Below are 20,286 nucleotides of genomic sequence, written 5' to 3' on the forward strand. Positions count from 1 at the left end.
TTCCATTTACTATTTTATCAGAGACATTAAATTGTAAGTTGCATCCCACATTTCCACTTTGAACTCTTACCGGTAACTATTATTGTGCAATGTTTTGCTGTTCTTAAAATTTTAATCTTGTTTGCTTATGTTCTATGTTTTTGAGTTACTATTCACAATCCGTTTTCAGACATTTGGATATGGCTTTGTTTTGTAAAATTTAATCAAGACATGATTTATAACTAATTTAAAAGATTAATCTTGGCATTCTTGTAGGGAGGCACGCGGTGTTGGAAGTTTACGATCAAAAGCGAAAGATTCATTCAGACAACAGATCCTTTGTAAAGCTATAATTCATGAGATGGCCCACCATTTCCATGCTCAATATTCTGCATCACAACAAACTGCACGAAATTTAAATTGAAGCAGATCGTGAAATACTGCGAACGTGAGCACAGAAGCGTTAGTTTTTTACTTATAAGTTCTACAGAATAACAGCAGAACATCTGAATGCGAAATGTAGTGAACACGTACACAAAAGCTTGAGACTTTCTTTTTTTCCTGCTTTAAGCGCCCGAATCCACGAAGGCAGCATGTAAAAAACTTCAGAGAATAACATCTCTATTTTGGCACGCAACTCTCGTCTTTTTCTCATCTTGGCCTCACGAGAAAGTTTAGCTCCGGCCTGCCGAGCTTATCTTCTGATTGCCACAGTGATGGAAAACATTAACGCGCAATAAACCCCATTTTTGCCTGGTCGTACAAATGCTCTCGACTGTTCGAAACGTCACAAAGAAGCACTTTAAATGAAATACTGCAACTAGCCCGTTATTCCGAGTCCATAATCCTTCCGTAAACCGGTTAATATGATTTTTTCGCACCATGTGGACTTTTGTGTCTGTGGTGTCAGTAAGACCTTGCTCTATGACGTCACATCGATCGCCGTCCTCGGCTTGTGTAATACAGAAAATGAATGGAAGCGATTTCAGTCGGTCTGATTGTATCGTACAACTCTCACCCAGAGAACCTGAGTAGCCGACCTCGGTAAGTGTCAAAGCGTGCCTCCTCCCATCTTCAGCAATTGCTATGTTTACCATCACAGCAAGTTAGGTCTGAAATATAGTATTTACATATTCTCTTTACCGGCGACAGTATTTAGATAGCCAACATTTTACATAATTTATGTGACTAGAAAAAAGAAATATATATATATATATTTTTTTTTTTTTTTCGTGGACGGTAAACAGTAAACACCGTTAGCGTAACAATTTTCAGCATTTCAACCGATGAAGAAATTAAATATCTAGGCGCTATGTTCAAACAAGACTTTGATTTGCAATTGAAGAGAAATTTGGAAAAAATTACAGAAGAATTTTGACACTATTACTACCTCAACAGATATTAACAGTTGTAAACCAGTTCATAGGCCCTGCGCTAATGTATTCTTTAGAAATTGCTGGTCTTGAACATATTATGTGGGGTGTCATAGCATAGTCAGCAATCGCCATAAAAGCAAGTTTCGAGAAAAAGCCAAAAAACTATTTCTGTATATTACAATCATTATATGATTAGAACTAGTGTGCAACAAATAAGGTTAGAAGTCCGCACCTGTGGAGTAACGGTTAGCGTGTCTGACCGCAAAACCAAGTGATCCGGGTTCGATTTCCGGTTGGGGAAAGTTACCTGTTTCCCTCAACCCAATATGAGCAAATGCTGGGTAACTTTCGGTGCTGGATCCCGGACTCATTTCACCGGCATTATCATCTTCATCTCATTCAGACGCTAAATAAAGCGTTGTAAAATAACCCACTAAAAATAAATAAGGTTACAGTTTCTTGAATTTAAATCTAAGGTTATACTTTTCTAGAATGCATGGTTATGTTGATATTTAGATATTTAAATTGGAGTTTGCGTTTTTTTGCAACAAATAGTTGGTGATTGTTGACGTTGTTGTGGTAGATTTTGGAGATTGCTGATTTTGTTTCAAATGTACAGTATGAACTCCCTGACTTTACAATAGTTACAAACACAAAAGTAATAAATTCAAATATTATAGCCACTTATGTATTTAATTATCATTCAATTAAAAAAAAATTAACATTTACAAAACATCTATTAATGTCACATCAAACATTGTTCAAGAGAACAGATTTAAGAAAAAAATATAAGACAAAATTATGTGTAAATTATTTTTCAATAAACATAATCAATAGAATGAACTCAGATGTTTAAAAAAAATCTTATGACAAGAAGACTTTTCAAACAAAATACTTCATTAGCAAATGTGATGGTGGATTGATTACAGTTATTATTTTTTCGAAGATACCAAAGTAAATTTATGCTTTTGAATTACTAAAAAGTACGTAGAAGGAATCTTAATACTCTATCTTAATTCTTTTGCCAATGAACGTTACCGTTTCTTTGGATTTGATATCTTCCTCCTGGATTTCGTTGGTGACACTTTAATTGAAATTTGTTCCATAAATATTAATTATTTTAATAAACAAAGAAGAGAGATACTCAGCAGTGTACTAATAATATGTCACATGACATCAATCTGGCTTCCTATTGGCTGAACTGGAGATTGTTGTCATTGCTGTGAATTGTAAGGAGGAGTTTGTTGTATATGCAGTGGAACCAATTTTTAGTTAGCTTTTTAGATACGATCCTGCTGGTTCTGCTGCAAATGGTTCATCTTATAGAAATAAATGCTTATAGAGAACACATTGCAACAAAAAAAAATCATAAAATTGAGATTGCTGACTTTGCTATGACACCCCTCATATCAAAAAGTTTATAAATAAACGTGACAGTCATCGTCGTCATCATCATCATCATCATCATCATCATCATCATCAAATGCTCTTCGGTTTAGGCCGTTGGGCCTGTTCCGTCTCCTGGATTCAGCTGGTCCCTCCAACGCTTCTTCAGTCTGCCGATGTTTCTCCTTCCTCTTGGTGTGTAGTTTAGGATATTTTTTGGTATTATTTCTGGAGGCATTCTGATCATATGGTCGTACCAACTTCTTCTGTATGTATCTAGAATTGTAGTTATGTTTTGTATTTTTAATATGTTGTAAATGTCTCAGAACCATAAAATAATGTTGGTACGATTCAGAGTTTTTTTAGTAGTATTTATGAGTTACTGATATTTAGCCATTTTATTGTCAAAATCCTTAGGGGAAATATGAGAGAGGTTACAACCTAAATAATCAAAAGAGGTAACTTGTTACGATTATTAGTGACAGAATGATACGAAATGCTGTCAAAAAAATTCTGCAGCTTTCGAGTGATACCCCAATAGCACGCTATACTCCTGCTATGAGTATCAAGGTCTATCCCTCTTACGCACATCATGGGAAGCAATATTACAATAAAATATAAATGAAACTTTGGAAGCTATAAGTTAGCCGAGTGGAACTCTTTTCTCAAGTACCTTCAGCCAACAACTGGGTTCGAACGAAACAAGACTTACCGAGCAGCGAATGGCGCTCTCCCTGGACGTTCTACTAGCACCAGCCGTTTTATACATTGGAATGAGTACGAAATCTTCCCACACGTGCTAGGAAAATGTCCCCATAGTCAACTTCTAGATAAAACTAATAAACTACCAAAATTATTAACATATTTTGTATAAATGAATAAAAATTACCGTACTTCTAATACTTATGGATAACGACCAAAAGAAAAAATACATTTCGGAAGACTTTTGAAAGTCTACATTAATTTGTTTCTCGAAACAGAACAATTGGTCTAATTTTTTTGAAGAATAGTTACATTGTGCATTTCTATGTAAATATGCCATTTTGCCCCGTCCTTCTGCTACTGCAAAAAAGGATAGCATTTTAACCTCGTTTCGTAGACAAATGATATGTCTTAAACGAGAGTACGAAAAAACGTTAGGTATATAACACAGCGAAAAGATTAATTAGTTCAGTATATAACAAGCTTATCAGTTTGAATGTTGAGTTGCGAATCCTGGATCATTGGATCACGGTATCAACTGCAGGCGAATCTAGGCAAATGCCAGTGTAATGGGTCTATAATTATCTGCATGTCATGTGCCATAATGATGACCAGGTCCCCAGTCCATCGAGGTCTGTTAATGCTATGAATGTGACATATGTGGATGTGCCAGCTTCCAGCGACTTGGTTGGCTTGGAAGACTGAGATCTCATATAATCACTGTATCTAACAGCGTGGTTTTCTCCGGTATTATTATCTATCGAAGCCAAGAGCCACACTAATATATCACTACGCAGTGATAGACAGAGAAGATCAAGTTCACATTAATGTATAGATACATTAGATTTCTTTTAATCTAGCATAATGTTTAATTACATATTTATTTTCTCCTGATACAAACTGAAATTCCACGGACATCATCAACAGTTATGGTTTACCACACATAAATAATAAAATAACAGAAGTTTATAGAAAGCTTCATTCACTACCACTTATCAAATCTTCGGTTCTGAATTGCAAAGCAAAAGTACACATAGATCTACAAAACCCTCATTCCATCTGCTCTACTCTATGCAGCTCCAGCATGTGTATTTATACCAAAAGTTACAATGACTATTTTGTTTATATGACGTCATTCCATTTTCGGCCAATGAAGTGTAATGAAATTTTGAATTCCAACCAGTCACAGTCGTACATCGCGATAATATCTGCAGCTCGATTTATCACTATCAATTTATTGCATGGTCGTTCTTTTGTTTAGTCAGTGTCGCCAACTGTTTCCACGTAAATCGATGAACCATGAATCCATTGTACTAAATAAAGTGCGAAATCCTACTTCCACATCCACATCTTCATCTTCTAATTCCATGTCCATTGTATCTAAAGAAAATGACAGTCCTTCATAACAATTGTTCATTTAATTAACGTATTAATCAGGTTATTTGCAATTATACTATAAAATGTTTAAATTAAATTATGATTTCAGCAGATAATAAAAACGTATTTCTATTATAATAAAACAGAAAAGCACAGTACATGTAATTAACATTTTAAATCTGTATTTCGCTTTTCTCAATTGGCATTACTGAATAACATTCAATTTCTTTATTGCAGGAATCGTTATTCATCTATTTCGACTTCACAATGTCCTCATTAGGTTAAGTATTCATAAATATACAATTATTAACATTTTGTGAGCGAATTTTAGGGATATATTATTTAAATTTTTATGTTATTCACGGAATAGTCCTAATAAATGTTACTCGAGATATGAGATTTCCCAAATAAATCCAATCGCTTCGCTCGTGGATTTATAGGCAAATCTCAGACCTCTTGTGACATTACTATAGAAAAATTTCCAAGTCTTCCTAAACAATATTCCACATATAATTTACGGAAGTGGCTGGCATACAAGGATAATTTAACTACATGAAGACCTCGAAACAGAGCCGTCTTTATCATAATTAGAAAAATTACAATTACATTTTATCAAAAGGCTTCGCAAAACAACAAACTCGCTAATGTACAACCTTGATTCATATTCATCTTCAAAAGATAAGGACCGAAGAAGTAAATTCTAAAAGCATTCTTATGTCAATATTTAATTTATAGGCTCATAATCAAGTTATGGGCCACATACAGGGTCCTGTATATATGACGCTTCCCTCACACCACGGGTTCAGCGAAATTTTCTGTTGTACGCCTCGCACAGTTACCGCGAAATTGACTGCCGTCTCTACGGTATTTACCGTACTTTAGTTTATGAAACCTGTTTAGCGGGGAAAATGTTAACAGACAACTTAAAAATGAATACAAAAGCATCTTAATTGTGTCACAAGAGATGTTTTATGTGCCCTTCTTCTGCATCAATAAATTTTTGACATCTCCGAAGATTGTTCTGAAATACTCGATTTGTACATTTTCTTTCAAGTTTTACATAACTTAAAAGTACAAGAACTCGTTGCAATGTGATATACACCATTATAGAACAATTAGAAAGAAAAACAACAGCTTACACTACACTATGCACGAATGAATAATCCCGTCAGCGTTCTCAAACAATTATAAAATAAAACAATTTGCATTGCATTAGGCACCATGCACCAAAGAGTAATTTATTCAGTAGCCTACAATCGAATGAGGTAGACTGCACTCATGCAACGTCCGACAAATGCGTTTGAACTGAGGCAAGTTAGAGAGTCGCAATATGGGAGACAATGTTTCTGTATGTCCCGTGACGTCATATACGGAGGACTCTATATGAGGTCTATATATCTTTTGAACTCAAGATGTGGATCTTGCTCAATAATAACTGAAAGGAAGAGCCAAGAAATTGATAGTCTGTTTATACAACATAAGAAATATACGTCGACTATAATCATTCAGATCATGGACAATCTCCGTCACAGAGAGTAGGCTGCATTCTTTCATGTTATTGGTGATGTACCGAAGTACATATGTTATTTCCGTGCAGGAACTCTGCATTACCATATGATGAAGGGTGGGTGGAGAGGAGAAAAATTCTCTCCGGACCGGGACTCGAACCCGAGTTTTCAGCTCTACGTGCTGACGTTTTATCCATTAAGCCACACCGGATTCCAGTTTCGATGTCGGATTGAATCCTCTCAGTTTAAGTTCCACCTCTCGGTTTCCCTTTAGTGGCCAACCCTCATGCACTGTGTCACAGATGTGTGACAGTGGCACAATGTCCAACACACTATGTACAGAGTTGCACTCATTACGAATGACTAAGTGGCCGGGATCCGACGGAATGAGCGCCGTCTTAAATCATTAAGCAATTATTTACGCATATCATATTATTGTGATGTACCGAAGTACATATGATATCTCTGTGCAGGAATTCTGCATTACCATGTGATGAATCACTTTAATGTTTAAATGATTTTGTGCGAGATCGTGCGTATTTGCTTGTTTTCCGCACAGAACCAATACGCGGTAAGTGTGAAATACCACATTCAGTATTCCCAACGTAACACACATAACAATTTCCCTCTTCTTACCGCTTAAGCGTGACATTCATTTTACTGCTTTATGCTTTTAACATATTATTTTTAGAGACGTTTAACATAGTAATAATTATAAATTGGAAACTTACCACTGCAATTTCACCTAAATTGCAATGTTAATTATTGTTTTCAAATATTTGCAAAAAATTAAATAAAGTCTACTACTCCACGAAACTTATTGCATTCCTGATACAAGTAACATTAAGGAAGCCGAGAAAAAATCAATAACATTCCAGATGCCGATGTTATTACTGCAATATGTTATATAAATAATATTGTTAAAATATTAAAATGAAAAATAAATCATTACATAACCTTACCGTTTGTTTTAAGTTCGCATTTATAGACTGGGGAAAAAAAAAAGACAGACGTATATCACGGCCTGCTGGAGTATAGTAAACACAGAAAACATTTTATAGCAACAATGTTGAAGAAAGATATTTTGGTTTTCCGAAGTTGCCGCCATTAAACAGAAACCAACATGGAGATTTATTGCAACTAATTAGAAATTCGTCTTTCAGGTATGCAATAAACGATCTTCGCACAAAATAATGTACGATACACGAGCGGTATGTTTGTTTTCATGTTCTCGGAAATGAAAAAAGCTCAACTACGTTTCGCTTTTTCAATCTTTTCCTCGACCATGAAAACGTCAACATACCGCTCTTGTAACGTATATTACTATTGTACGTACTGAGTCCTGAAGAATCCAAAAATAGGGAAATAAGTACATGGTGCCATTAAAAAAAACACACTCATTGGCACATCCTTTATAAATGAAAAGTGTAGTACTTGAAAACATGTTCAAAATATTCCTTCTTTGATATCCTAGAACTTTTGTATAAATAGTTTCTTCATAAAATTAGAAATAAGAAAGTTACAAGCATTGTTCCATACTTTTTACTCACCCCGTAATATAGAAGTATTTAAAAACAATTTTAGGGTTGACTGTAAGTTAAATAAAGCTACACAGTGTTTCGCTGAAACCTCATATATGGACACCGTGCTGTCCTTCATGCAGGGGGATGACCGTACATTGTGCCACTCACGCATAATGGAAAAGCTGACGCGTAGTCAAAACCGCGATTTAAATTCACATTGCTCAGTGTACACAGTATCGATACCAGTTTCTATATGGAAATAAATTCCATAACAAAGAGTGATTTTTCCAATATTAATATTGAAACGGATATTGAGTTTTTTTTACAGAAAGTTTTACTCAAATAAGGCATTGAAACAATAAATAAGATTACAATCTCTGTATTGAAAAATGGAAATGAAACTGTAATCTACATTCAGAAGGGACATTTTATTTTTTGCATAGGAGTTTGGACTATAAAATACGCATAATGAGTCTAGTACATAAATCAAACTGAAATCCTCCATGAATCTGCACAGCGTCAAGTGGTACTGTGATTATAGATATGCGGTGATTTGCTTCCTTCCTATTGGATTATTATTTCTGAGGTTTCCGGGTTCAAATAAGGCCGAGAAGGATTTTTTAGAGAGCGATAAATCCTTAGTATGATTGTTTTCCGAGTGAAACAGGGGCCTATGTTGTTGATTTGCGGCACGTGAAAAAAACGTTGTGATTGGAAGAGAGACTCTAGGCAAACGTTACTGCTCATATCTCGCTGCCAGCCATCAATCTCACCTTTCATCTTACCATCAAGAGTAAAAAACACAGGCCTTTCGAAATGGGATTCTTCACATGGCTAGAATCCAGCACTGACGTATGGTATACAATGCGAGTGAATGGTAGACAAACCCACCCGTATTTAGAACACTGAAGAAGGCACATTGGATGTCTTAAAATTTTGACATGGGCGGGAAACGGTCTGTAAATTATACCTGAAGCCCTCTCTATCAGGGACAAGTTCCATTTACATGCAGGATATTTAAACACAGCCCTCCCAAATTTACGAGTACTTTTCTTTTGAAAAGAGTCATTATAAGAGTTTCATTGTTCTCGAGAATTCATCACTAAAGCTCGGAACTTGGGGACTTGTGTGTCGTGTGCATGAGTAAGGTTACAGGTACAACGTACACAATGTTCACGCTGCAAGTGCTCAGGGACAGTCGTGTGTACTAAGAAAGTGATCACATCGAATGACAGGAAGACGGACGAGGAAACTGTGTCGTGTCGAAGCCAATGACATTCAGAGAATTACAGGTAAACGGTCTGTTTGAGAAATTAGAAAATACGTGTTATTAGAATGGGTATTATGGGCCTAGAAGTTTGAAAATACATTTTTTTTTATTTTAGGTACAGAATTTCGTGGAGGACTTCGGAGGAGATACATTATTTTCTTCGAATGGAAAGTTTATATTTTGTAAGTTGTGCCACACATAAACTAGAGGTTGGAAACGGTGAAAGACATTGAAGTCCCTTAAATCGGTGGAAAATTTGTCCACAGCCATGGAATAAGTCGTAGAGGGATCTGCCCTAGTAGTGACACACAAATTGAAAACTATTTTCGAGAAAAATTTGGGAAATACTTATCTTTTTCAGATAGCTAGCAACTACTGAAAATCGAATAGAAAACAGTAACAGTGAAAACATTCAGTTTTTTAAGTTTGTTCCCGTCACTTCATGTGAAGTGGAAATAAGTTTTTCTCGTTTCAAATCATGTTTAACTAATAGGCGAAGAAGTTATGGGTTCGAAAATCTTCGAATTTACGTAGTCATACACTGTAATAAAATGTATAGAGTAGAACAGTAAATTTTATATATTTCTCGAGTTTATTTTCATTATACATATGCTTTAGAATTACGTGTTTCAACCTACCATAATACTATCAATACGTTGATACAGCCAGAAACTACTTTTATAGCAGACCTGACTGTACCTCCGTGCTGGAAGCGGGAGTTGTTGACATGGAAGTCCAGTCGCTTAGCCACGAGCAAAGGCTCAAGTCCCCAAGTTCCGAGCTTTGTTCATCACCCTCAATAAGGTTTAAACCTGCTAGGCATAATTTTCGACAATCATTTAAAATGGAACCAACACATTAATTACCTTTGTAATAAATTACGTAAAATAATATATTATTTTGCTTTATTGAAGAGTTACTTGTCAATAAGTTTATTACTCGCAATATGTTTAACTTTATTTCAGTCGGTAATTATGTATGAAATTATGGGATGGGACAGCTTAATTAAAACAAAAATTTTAATCCACTTTATTTATTACAGAAGAAAATAATTAAAATATGTCTTCATAAATCTATTGATTTTCCATCTGAAAAATTGTTTTTAGACTTTAATGTCCTTAAAATAAGACAAATTTATTATATTGTATTAATAAAATTCATATATAAAAATCGAAATTACTTTGAATTGTATTCTCATAGTTATGAAACAAAAGGTACGAATTCTTTAAGATAGTTTGAACCAAAATGCAACATTGCTACAGTATTTAATCATACCAGTATTTTAAGCCCAAGAATATATAACAAATTTGTATTTAAATATCCTAATCTTGTCAATTCTAATAGGTATAATATTAAATTTAAAAAGTTGTGTATGGATTTTATACATAATGAAAAATTGTAAATTTAAATTTATATATTCTTATTGTGTAGTAGACATAAACAAATTGTATTATATACTTCTTAATTTAAATTTAGGAATCCGCCCCTGAACACGAATTCTACTCTTTCAGGGGTGAGCTAAAGTTTTGTCTGTTTATATTATATTTTATGTCACAATTATTAGCAAAATAAATACATGAATAAAATACATTTATTACTGTTGTATTATATGCCACAATGCATATTTTTATCATGAATACAAGGGTTTTCGCAACTTTTTTTTCTTCCACGAGTTACAGTATGTAGGAGACATAAACCAAATTATATTATATAGCCTACTTCTTAATTTAAATTCAGGAAGCCGTCCCTGAGCACGAGTTCTACTCTCTCAGAGGTGAGCTAAAATATTATCTGTTTATATTATATTTTGTTCCAATTATTAGCAAATAAATAAATAAATAAATACATACATAAATAAATGAACGAATGAACTAACAAACGAACAAACAGATAGATGGATGGATGGATGGATGGATGGATGGATGGATGGATGGATGGATGGATGGATGGATGGATGGATGGATGGATGGATAGATGGATAGATAGATAGATAGATAGATAGATAGATAGATAGATAGATAGATAGATAGATAGATAGATAGATAGATAGATAGATAGATAGATAGATAGATAGATAGATAGATAGATAGATAGATAGATAGATAGATAGATAGATAGATAGATAGATAGATAGATTAGGTAAATAGATAAGTAGATAAGTAGATAAATAGATAGATAAATAAATAAATCAGTAAATAAATAAATACACAAACAAATAAATACATACATAAATAAATGAAGCATGGTTATCAGTAGACTGCGGAACGTTTTGCAATGATGAATTTGCAGTGAAAGACCTAGCCTTTGGCGGAAAAATATGAATGAATAATCTTTCCTTATTTAATTCTTCTGTTATTTCAACATTTCGCTTCTTATCCAAAATTGTGTGATCTGCTACTTTAAAAATAGAGGATGCAGATACTCGTATTATTGTATAGGACAACTCCTAAGGTTTTTAATCGCTCATTAATAACACCCCATCTTGTGTTCACTATTACTGATCAATTATATGGATTTAGTCATTTTCGACAATGTCAACAATTGAGCTGCCTTTTCCCCCCTTACCCATTTTTCACTGAAACATTCAGTCTTCGAAACTTTGTAAAGTCTATAGTGTAGGTACATTTTTTAAACAGCGATGGAATTATTCCAATTACAATCTTTGATTAATACACCTTTAATTTTTCATTCATTTGGAACCAATCAGATGGCGTACATTTCGATAAATAACATTACAATAGCTTGTAAACAATTGTGCACCATTTCATAGAAGTATCTCTTTTATAAGTCACGATGATTAAACCATTTGTTCGATACTTTTCATAGCTATCCGTCTATAGAGAACCACCATTATGTACATATTTTTGAGGGTTTTGTTTAGAATGCAAACATGTTCTACATGACAATGTAGTTGAGAAAGAAGAGACAACTATCCATGTATGATTGAGAGAATGGTGAGGTTTACAGGTCACTCATTATTGGAAATAGAAACATCCACTTTGTGTATCCATGTACAAGTAGTTATAATGCATTATTTTATGTATAAACTCTGTTGTTAAGCTGATGCATTGCTGTATGGATTACAGTGTTTAGTGAACTGATTAAAATCGACAATTATATCTTTTGTTTACTATCAATTAAGAACATGTTAGTCAATGAGCGGTGCGTGTAAAATTCATAGCTTGGTTAATACTCTCCTGTGGATGTGGAAAAAAGTTTAATAATACCTCTCACACTTTTTGAATGAGATATTCATATATAATCAAACCCTTGTCTGTGTGTCTATGTATATTGAAATTTCCATCTTTGACGTATGTAACTAACGTTTATTATTTCTCGTTGTAAGAAATCTAAAGATAAATCCGCAAAAGAACTGATTTCGAGATTCTGCATATTCCTAATAATAGGAAAAATATTTTCGGTAAGCCAGCTGTCTGTCTCTCCGTCTGTCTGTGTATGGTTTCTTCTACCGGACTGGTTATGTTAATATTTAGTATTTACGAGTCAACACATCCAGGTTGTTAAACATTAAGATATAGTATTTTCTGTAAAAATTAATGGGTTTTTATATCAAACGAGTTAAAGTCAGGATAATAGAAGAAATGTCAGAGGGAAGTGGAATAGAGAGAGGAATACGACAAAGATGCCCTTCATCTTCTACCGTATTCAATATGTAGACGCCACCGGCGTGGATCAGTCGGTTAAGGCGCTTGCCTGCCGGTCTGAAGTTGCGCTCGGGCGCGGGTTCGATCCCCGCTTGGGCTGATTACCTGGTTGGTTTTTTCTGAGGTTTTCCCCAACAGTAAGGTGAATGCCAGGTAATCTATAGCGAATCCTCGGCCTCATCTCGCCAAATACCATCTCGCTATCATCAATCTCATCGACGCTAAATAGCCTAATAGTTGATACAGCGTCGTTAAATAACCCACTAAAAATATACGTAGGCCTACAACAGTAACAAATGTAAATTATACTAGGGAGGAAATTAAACACAGAATAAATATGGGAAATGGCTGTTACTATTCGGTTGAGAAGCTTTTATCATCCAGTCTGTTGTCAAAAAATTTGAAAGTTAGAATTTATAAAACAGTTATATTATCGGTTGTTCTTTATGGTTATGAAACTTGGACTCTTTGAGAGAGGAACATAGGTTAAGGGTGTTTGAGAATAAGGTGCTTAGGAAAATATTTGGGGCTAAGAGGGATGAAGTTACAGGAGAATGGAGAAAGTTACACAACACAGAGCTGCACGCATTGTATTCTTCCCCTGACATAATTAGGAACAATAAATCCAGACGTTTGAGATGGGCAGGGCATGTAGCACGTATGGGCAAATCCAGAAATGCATATAGAGTGTTAGTTGGGAGGCCGGAGGGAAAAAGACCTTTAGGGAGGCCGAGACGTATATGAGAATATAATATTGAAATTGATTTGAGAGAGGTGGGATATGATGATAGAAGCTGGATTAATCTTGCTCAGGATAGGGACTAATGGCGGGCTTATGTGAGGGCGGCAATGAACTTTCGGGTTCCTTAAAAGCCAGTAAGTAAGTAAGTAAGTAAAGTAAGTAAGTAAGTCCTACTTGGAGGATTTAATGAAGAACAGTTTTCAGAACGCTGGAGAGTGATGGTAGCAGGAAGGAAAATGAAATGTATAAGATTTGCTGACAATATGGCGTTGGATATGATACCAAGGCATATACTACTGGAACTAAATGACAGCTGTAAGTAGTGTGGGATGAAGAGAAATGCAAACAGGACGAAGATCATGGTTATCGGAAGAAAAATAAAGAAGGTAAATGTGCGAATTCAAAATGAGGCCGTAGAGCTGCTTCACATACTTGGGGTGTACTATAAGTTGCAACACGAACTCCTACCAGGAAGTAAAAAGGAGACCAGAAATGACAAAAGAAGCTTTAATAGAAAGAGGAGTATATTATGTGGATCTCTGAGAGAGAGAAAAAAACTAACGAGCAAGCATTCTGATGGGGACAGATAAAAAAGTTATTTTTTTTTCTTTCAACATTTTAATAATTCCAAAAGAAGTGCTTATACAAATTTTGGCCACTCGATCGCAATTACGATGACCGCAAAAAATAAGATCGCCAGAGGCCGTTAACAGAAAGAACACATAATTTCGTTAGAAAAAATTATTGGAACACACAAAGCAATTGTTAAGCTATTTTTCAACATATTCCCCACCGAAATTGAGACATTTGCCATATCAGGGGATCGAGAGAGGTACAGACGGCTGTCAAAAGCTGGTTCCGATACCAGGCGGCTGATTTCTAAGACACAAGAATATACAAAAATTGACCCCATGGTATGATAAATGTCTCATTTTCAGTGAAGGATATGTTGACAGATAGCGCAACAATTGTTGTATCTGTTTTAATATAGTGTGTTTTTTTCTGTAAACGGCCTGAAGGAAAATCACTTTCTGGACAGCCTCATAATTGTGCTAGAGTGCCCAAAATTTGTACAAGCACTTCTTTTCACATTAATAACATGGTGGAAGAAAAAAGTTAACTTTTTTATTTGCCCCTATCAGAATGTTTGCTTGTAAGAAAGACACTAGTGAAGTATCTTGTGTGAAGTGTAGCATTCTATGGGGCAGAAACATTGACATTATAACGAAGTGAAGTGAAGCGACTGGAAATATTTGAAATGTGAATAAGGAGAAGAATGAAGCGTGTGAAATGGACAGACAGAAAGAAATCAGAATAAGAAATGAAGCTGTGCTACAAAGACCGCATGAAGAAAGAATAATACTGAAACTGATCAGGAAAAGAAAAAGGAATTGGATATGTCACTGGCTAAGAAGAAACTGTCTACTGAAAGATGCACTGGAAGGAATGGTGAACAGGAAAAAAAATTCGGTCAGAAAAAGATATGAGATGATAGACAACATTAAGATATATGGATCTTCTGCGAAGACTAAGAGAAAGATGGAAATATGGAAGATTGGAAAATGCTGGGTTTACAGTGAAAGACCTGTCTTTGGACATAAAACTATGAATTAATGAGTTACACGACATCAAAAACACAAAATGGCGATCCACTTGCAGAATTAGTGAACGATTTTACACGTTACAATTTTTTCTGTTTTCATTGTGATTTTTTAATTTTAGCGCCCTACGAACGGAATAGGTAGAGGTAGATAGCAGAGAACTTATAAGGTGCTAATTATAGGTTTATTTCGGTCCCCGGTGCATATTTATTTCATATTTACAAGTGATAGGCCTATGGATATCCTCATGTGGTAAGTATTAGGTTAAACTCTATTTTTGGTTTTTTCCCCTTCAGAATTCTCTTAAGTTCCTTCAACGGAATGGCGAAAGACAAAGTGAGACAGGCCTGGAGCTCACATATATTTTTCTTCTCATCTCCAAATTTCTTTGTATGGACGCGCGATCGCCTACTTTTAATTATTTTCCTCTCATTTTCCATTATCCACTTGTTGGATAAGATGTACTAGTCCTGCCTGCGTTTGTATTATTTTGTTTAATTCTTAAAGCCATCCTTACATAACCCAAAAATGACAAACACACAATCTAAGAGATTTCATAATTTATTCACTTCTCACTTTTTTGTTATATATATTTTTAATATAGTCTACTCGTAGGATATAAGGTAAATTCTGTAAGTGCTAACATTTTGGTAGGTAATAGGCCTATATAAAATCAATGAAAATCGAAAATTCCTCTGTAACCTTATCCTTACTCTAACGATTTGGTAGTGATATTAATATTTAAAGTTAGCATATTATTCAAGCGAATGTAATATTTAAACGTCTGAAAGATTAGGCTGCCCACAGAAAGAAACAGTGGCCTTTACCTTATGAAGACCTTGCATGAATCATTCTTTCTCAGTTCGTTAACATGGGAGGTCAACATACTATTATATACTGTTTAAGCTAAACATTAACAATGCATAAAAACGCTACAAGATGTGTCAAAATGGTTAGGGGAATTTTTTATTCCTTTGCCTCTCTTCTATTACTCAGAAAAATATTTTGATCTTTTTCTGAAGTCCAGTATTATGAAGTTTCTATGTTTTTCCTGTACGTTGTAATCATTTAGTTTAGAAATTTCAGCAAATTTTCTTACTTTCTACAGACAATTGATTTTCCACCTAATTTTGATAACTATATTTTGTAGCACTTCTCTGTACTACGTGTAAGGAAGAAAGAATTATTTCTTCGGTCGCTGTTGTCCATTAATTGAAGAAAACTGACAGCTCAGGTATTGTAAGTCATAAGGTCCTTGGATCTCCTCCGCAAGCTCCTACGCAAGGAGGGATTTTTTTCAGGTTTGCTGACGTCACAGTCTAACCCTGGAGGCGAAACCAAGAACATGTACACACAAAGAGCTTCGGATTATAGCCTAATGCTCGAGCTTACAGCTCTTCACGGAAACGCTGTGCTATCGCTACAGTACACGTTATCTGGTTTTTCGATATCATTTCTTGTAAGCTTGCAAATAATGTATAGCGAGCGACACTACACAAACTTGTCCTAAGCTGCTTTCCAAGGAAATAACATTATTTTGTTACTGTGAAATACCTTACATAACAAAAAAAAAGTATAAAATAAATCAGAAGTTCCTAATAATAATAATACTAATACTAATAATAATAATAATAATAATAATAATAATAATAATAATCATAATAATAATTGTGGAAGTTCATGCATTGCACATCAATTTTTATTTAAAGAGGTATGTGAAAATTTTGCCGATCGTAACCGATAGGACCGACTAACAAGCAAACGTTCTGATGGGGGCAGATAAAAAAGTTATTTTTTTTTTTCCTTCTACCATGTTAATGTCAAAGAAGTACTTGTACAAATTTTGGCCATTCGACCGCAATTACGAGGGCCGTAAAAAAATAAGTTCGCCAGGGGGCCGTTAACGAAAAAAAATAATAAAAATAAAAATATAAAATAAAAATTCATTTGAAAAATTTATTGGAACAGACACAGCAATTGTTGAGCTATTTTTTTAAACATACAGTATTTCTCACCGGAATTGAGACATTTGTGATATCATGCGATCGACAGAGAGGTGCAGTCGGCTGTCAAACGCTGATTCCGATCCCAAGCGGCTGACTTCTAGTACATAAGGATAAAAAAATTGACCCCATGGTTCGACAAATGCCTCAGTTCCAATGGGGAATATGTTGACAAATAGCGCAACAATTGCTGTATCTATTTCAATAAATCTTTCCATGCAATTGTGATATTTTTATGTAAACGGCCCCAGGGAAAATCACTTTCTGGACAGCCTCGTAATTGCGGTCGAATGGCCGAAATTTGTATAAGTTCTTCTTTGATATTATTAACATGGTAGAAGGAAAAAAATTGACTTTTTTATCTGCTGCCATCAGAATGTTTGCTTGTAAGTCAATTATAAGTATGTTGCATATTTTTAAGACAGAGGTATAAAGGTCTAGATACGTATATCAGGCAGGATACAGGACTCCCTAAGTACATAAATCTAAATAGGCTTTCTGTACACCAGTGATGGAATGAGTTGCGTCCCAATTATGCTGCTCAGCTGAGCCAGCTCCATCATCCGTCACACATTCTTCTCCAGCTATGAAATCCATAGACCATATCTCCGGTGTTGGTCTGTCACATCTCACAGATCGGTACGAGTTGTCATATCTCCGTGAGGAAAACAAGAACCTGATGTTTCTGGTGCCTCTTACGCAGATCTACGAGTATTCTAGAATTCAACATCACTGTCTACCGCGAAGAACACTCACCATGGCGGACGATCGATTCGGAGTCACGAACACAAATGTTCTGAAATCGTTCTTTCCATAAAATCTTCATAGGTGTAGGGATAGAATCGTGTTCTCACAATAAAAGTCGACTTTGTAATCGTTTTTGTCTCTCTTTCCTATCACGCATTAGACTCATAGGTTTTTTGTGGCTCTTCTACTATTTGTGCTGGTTTCTGTTTAGCGTTTTATAAATCAAGAAAATTTAATTTCCTATCTTGTTTGTATTTCAGTATAATTTTTAGTGCCGCAGTTCCATAAATTCCTTGCACACGGTCTCACCAACGACATATAAAGGGCGTTAATGAACTCATGTTACAACGTTTCTAGGTAGAAAGTAGGAAGTATAAAGAATATATTTTGCTAATACATTTCTTAATAAAGTCCCTTTCTTTAATATGTTACGTGTGACAGTGTTTTGTTAATGGTAAACGCGAACTAGCAAGGGAAAGAATAAAGTATGATACACATAAATTTGATCACATTTATTTAATTACAAATTTAAATTTCTTCATACGAAATGAAACAGGAAAACTTGTTGCAATATCTTCTTACGTGGGAGGATTTCTTGCCAATTTTTCATAATCGTTTACCATTGGAATGAAGGTTTCCTCTGGAGTTTTTTCTTCGTCTACACCAATTATTGCCTTAATTACAGATGAACGTCTTATTCAAAACCCCAAGTAAACTATACTCGTAGATGAAGAAAAATAATTTGAGTATTTATCCCGTTCGATTTTATGCAGGCTATTTTACCACATAGTCGACAAAAAGAAGTGATTTTATTTGCCGTGTACTCATCTTTCGTAGAAGAACACTTGAAAACTTATGAATATGAAACCTCGACTTTTTTCAATGGACTGACGGAAAAGGCAAGAATGCCTAGACCCGGAAGTGGAGAACAAGTTCAATGAACTGATGTTGGGTAAATATTTAAATTGTAATTTATGTTTATTTTTAAAGAGATTATCTTCGACCGTGTGAGAGGAAATACACAAGTAGTATACAAATGGAAAATTAATAGGTTCCAGAGAGTTTAAAAACTAAGCCGTCATTGTTGATTTTTTATTTATTTATGTAGGTTATTTTACGACGCTTTATCAACATCTTAGGTTATTTAGCGTCTGAATGAGATGAAGGTGATAATGCCGGTGAAATGAGTCCGGGGTCCAGCACCGAAAGTTACCCAGCATTTGCTCATATTGGGTTGAGGTAAAACCCCGGAAAAAACCTCAACCAGATAACTTGCCCCGACGGGAATCGAACCCGGGCCACCTGATTTCGCGGCCAGACGCGCTGACCGTAACTCCACAGGTGTGGACGTCATTGTTGATGTTGATGCTGATAATAATGATGATGATGATGATTGTGAAATGAAGAATTTATAGAATAACGTGTGAATATCATTAAAGTCAACAGCAGATGAATAGAAATATTTCTTCTACTTCTTTCTTTAGTCTACAACTGCACGTAGGTGTCTGCTATTGTTGATCTGAAAGTGGAAGTGAAGGACTTCTGAGTTACACCCACATATTCATGGATTTATGATTTCCGTAATGGTTTTCAAAATGAAAGATGTGGGCAGAATGTCGTTGTCATTGCTATAGATGTATAAAAAGTTTATTTTAATTAAGTTCAAAGACACGAAGCAGGATAAACAGTATAATTGCGGAAAGCACACATACTCATTACACAGCATGCATTTTTGAGAAATTTACTCTCCCTTATATTCATATCATATAGGTAATTATTTCGAAGTTATTTGTTCTTTTATAAGATTTGATTATGTTACAGTGTTAAGACTAAATTTTCATTGGGAATATTTTGTATAGAACCTGTGTTCCAAACGAATGTAAGGCAATTTATCCCGGACAGTTTGTACCGCGACAAGTTTCCTCAAACAATGTGTCACAAAGCGAATTGGTACCGTTACAAAATCCGTCCCGATAGATTCGTCCCATCAAAATTCGTCCTAGAATTGTACCAAATAAGTTACAATTTTGGAGAAACATTTCATAACACAAATTTTAAGGGCTTCTACGTTAGTTCGCTGATCATCCACCGGAAGCCCGCGCTAAGAATGTCCATGAATACGGCCCTTAGTGTCTTACTATTGAGAAATGACTTACACAATATCACACACATCTTCCCAGTATAAACTCTATTCACTTATTTTGAATAGAACAGTTCTTCACGAGTATGATACACAATATCATATAGGCCTACGGTTCTACGGAAATATTTTCAATGAAAATGCACCTAGGATAGTTACATACGTAATGCCTCACAAACCATAACGGAAACATGAATTGCAAAAATCCCACATGTCCGTTTGAGTAAATTTATCAGGAGGTACAAACAATTGATCATCTTCAAAAGC

The 20,286-nt window shown here is 35.0% G+C and overlaps 1 protein-coding gene across 1 annotated transcript in view; it reads right to left on the bottom strand.

Moving 5' to 3' along the window:
- LOC138691390 (uncharacterized) overlaps positions 1-20,286 on the bottom strand; it is a 1,027,639-nt gene that overhangs the window by 2,248 nt on the left and 1,005,105 nt on the right. The window contains exon 8 of the mRNA XM_069813303.1: positions 2,786-3,017. Within this exon, the coding sequence (XP_069669404.1) occupies positions 2,786-3,017 (232 nt within the window). The remainder of the gene's footprint in view (positions 1-2,785; positions 3,018-20,286) is intronic.

Source organism: Periplaneta americana, chromosome 16 (assembly GCF_040183065.1).
Source record: "Periplaneta americana isolate PAMFEO1 chromosome 16, P.americana_PAMFEO1_priV1, whole genome shotgun sequence".
Taxonomy (NCBI): Eukaryota; Metazoa; Arthropoda; class Insecta; order Blattodea; family Blattidae; genus Periplaneta; species Periplaneta americana.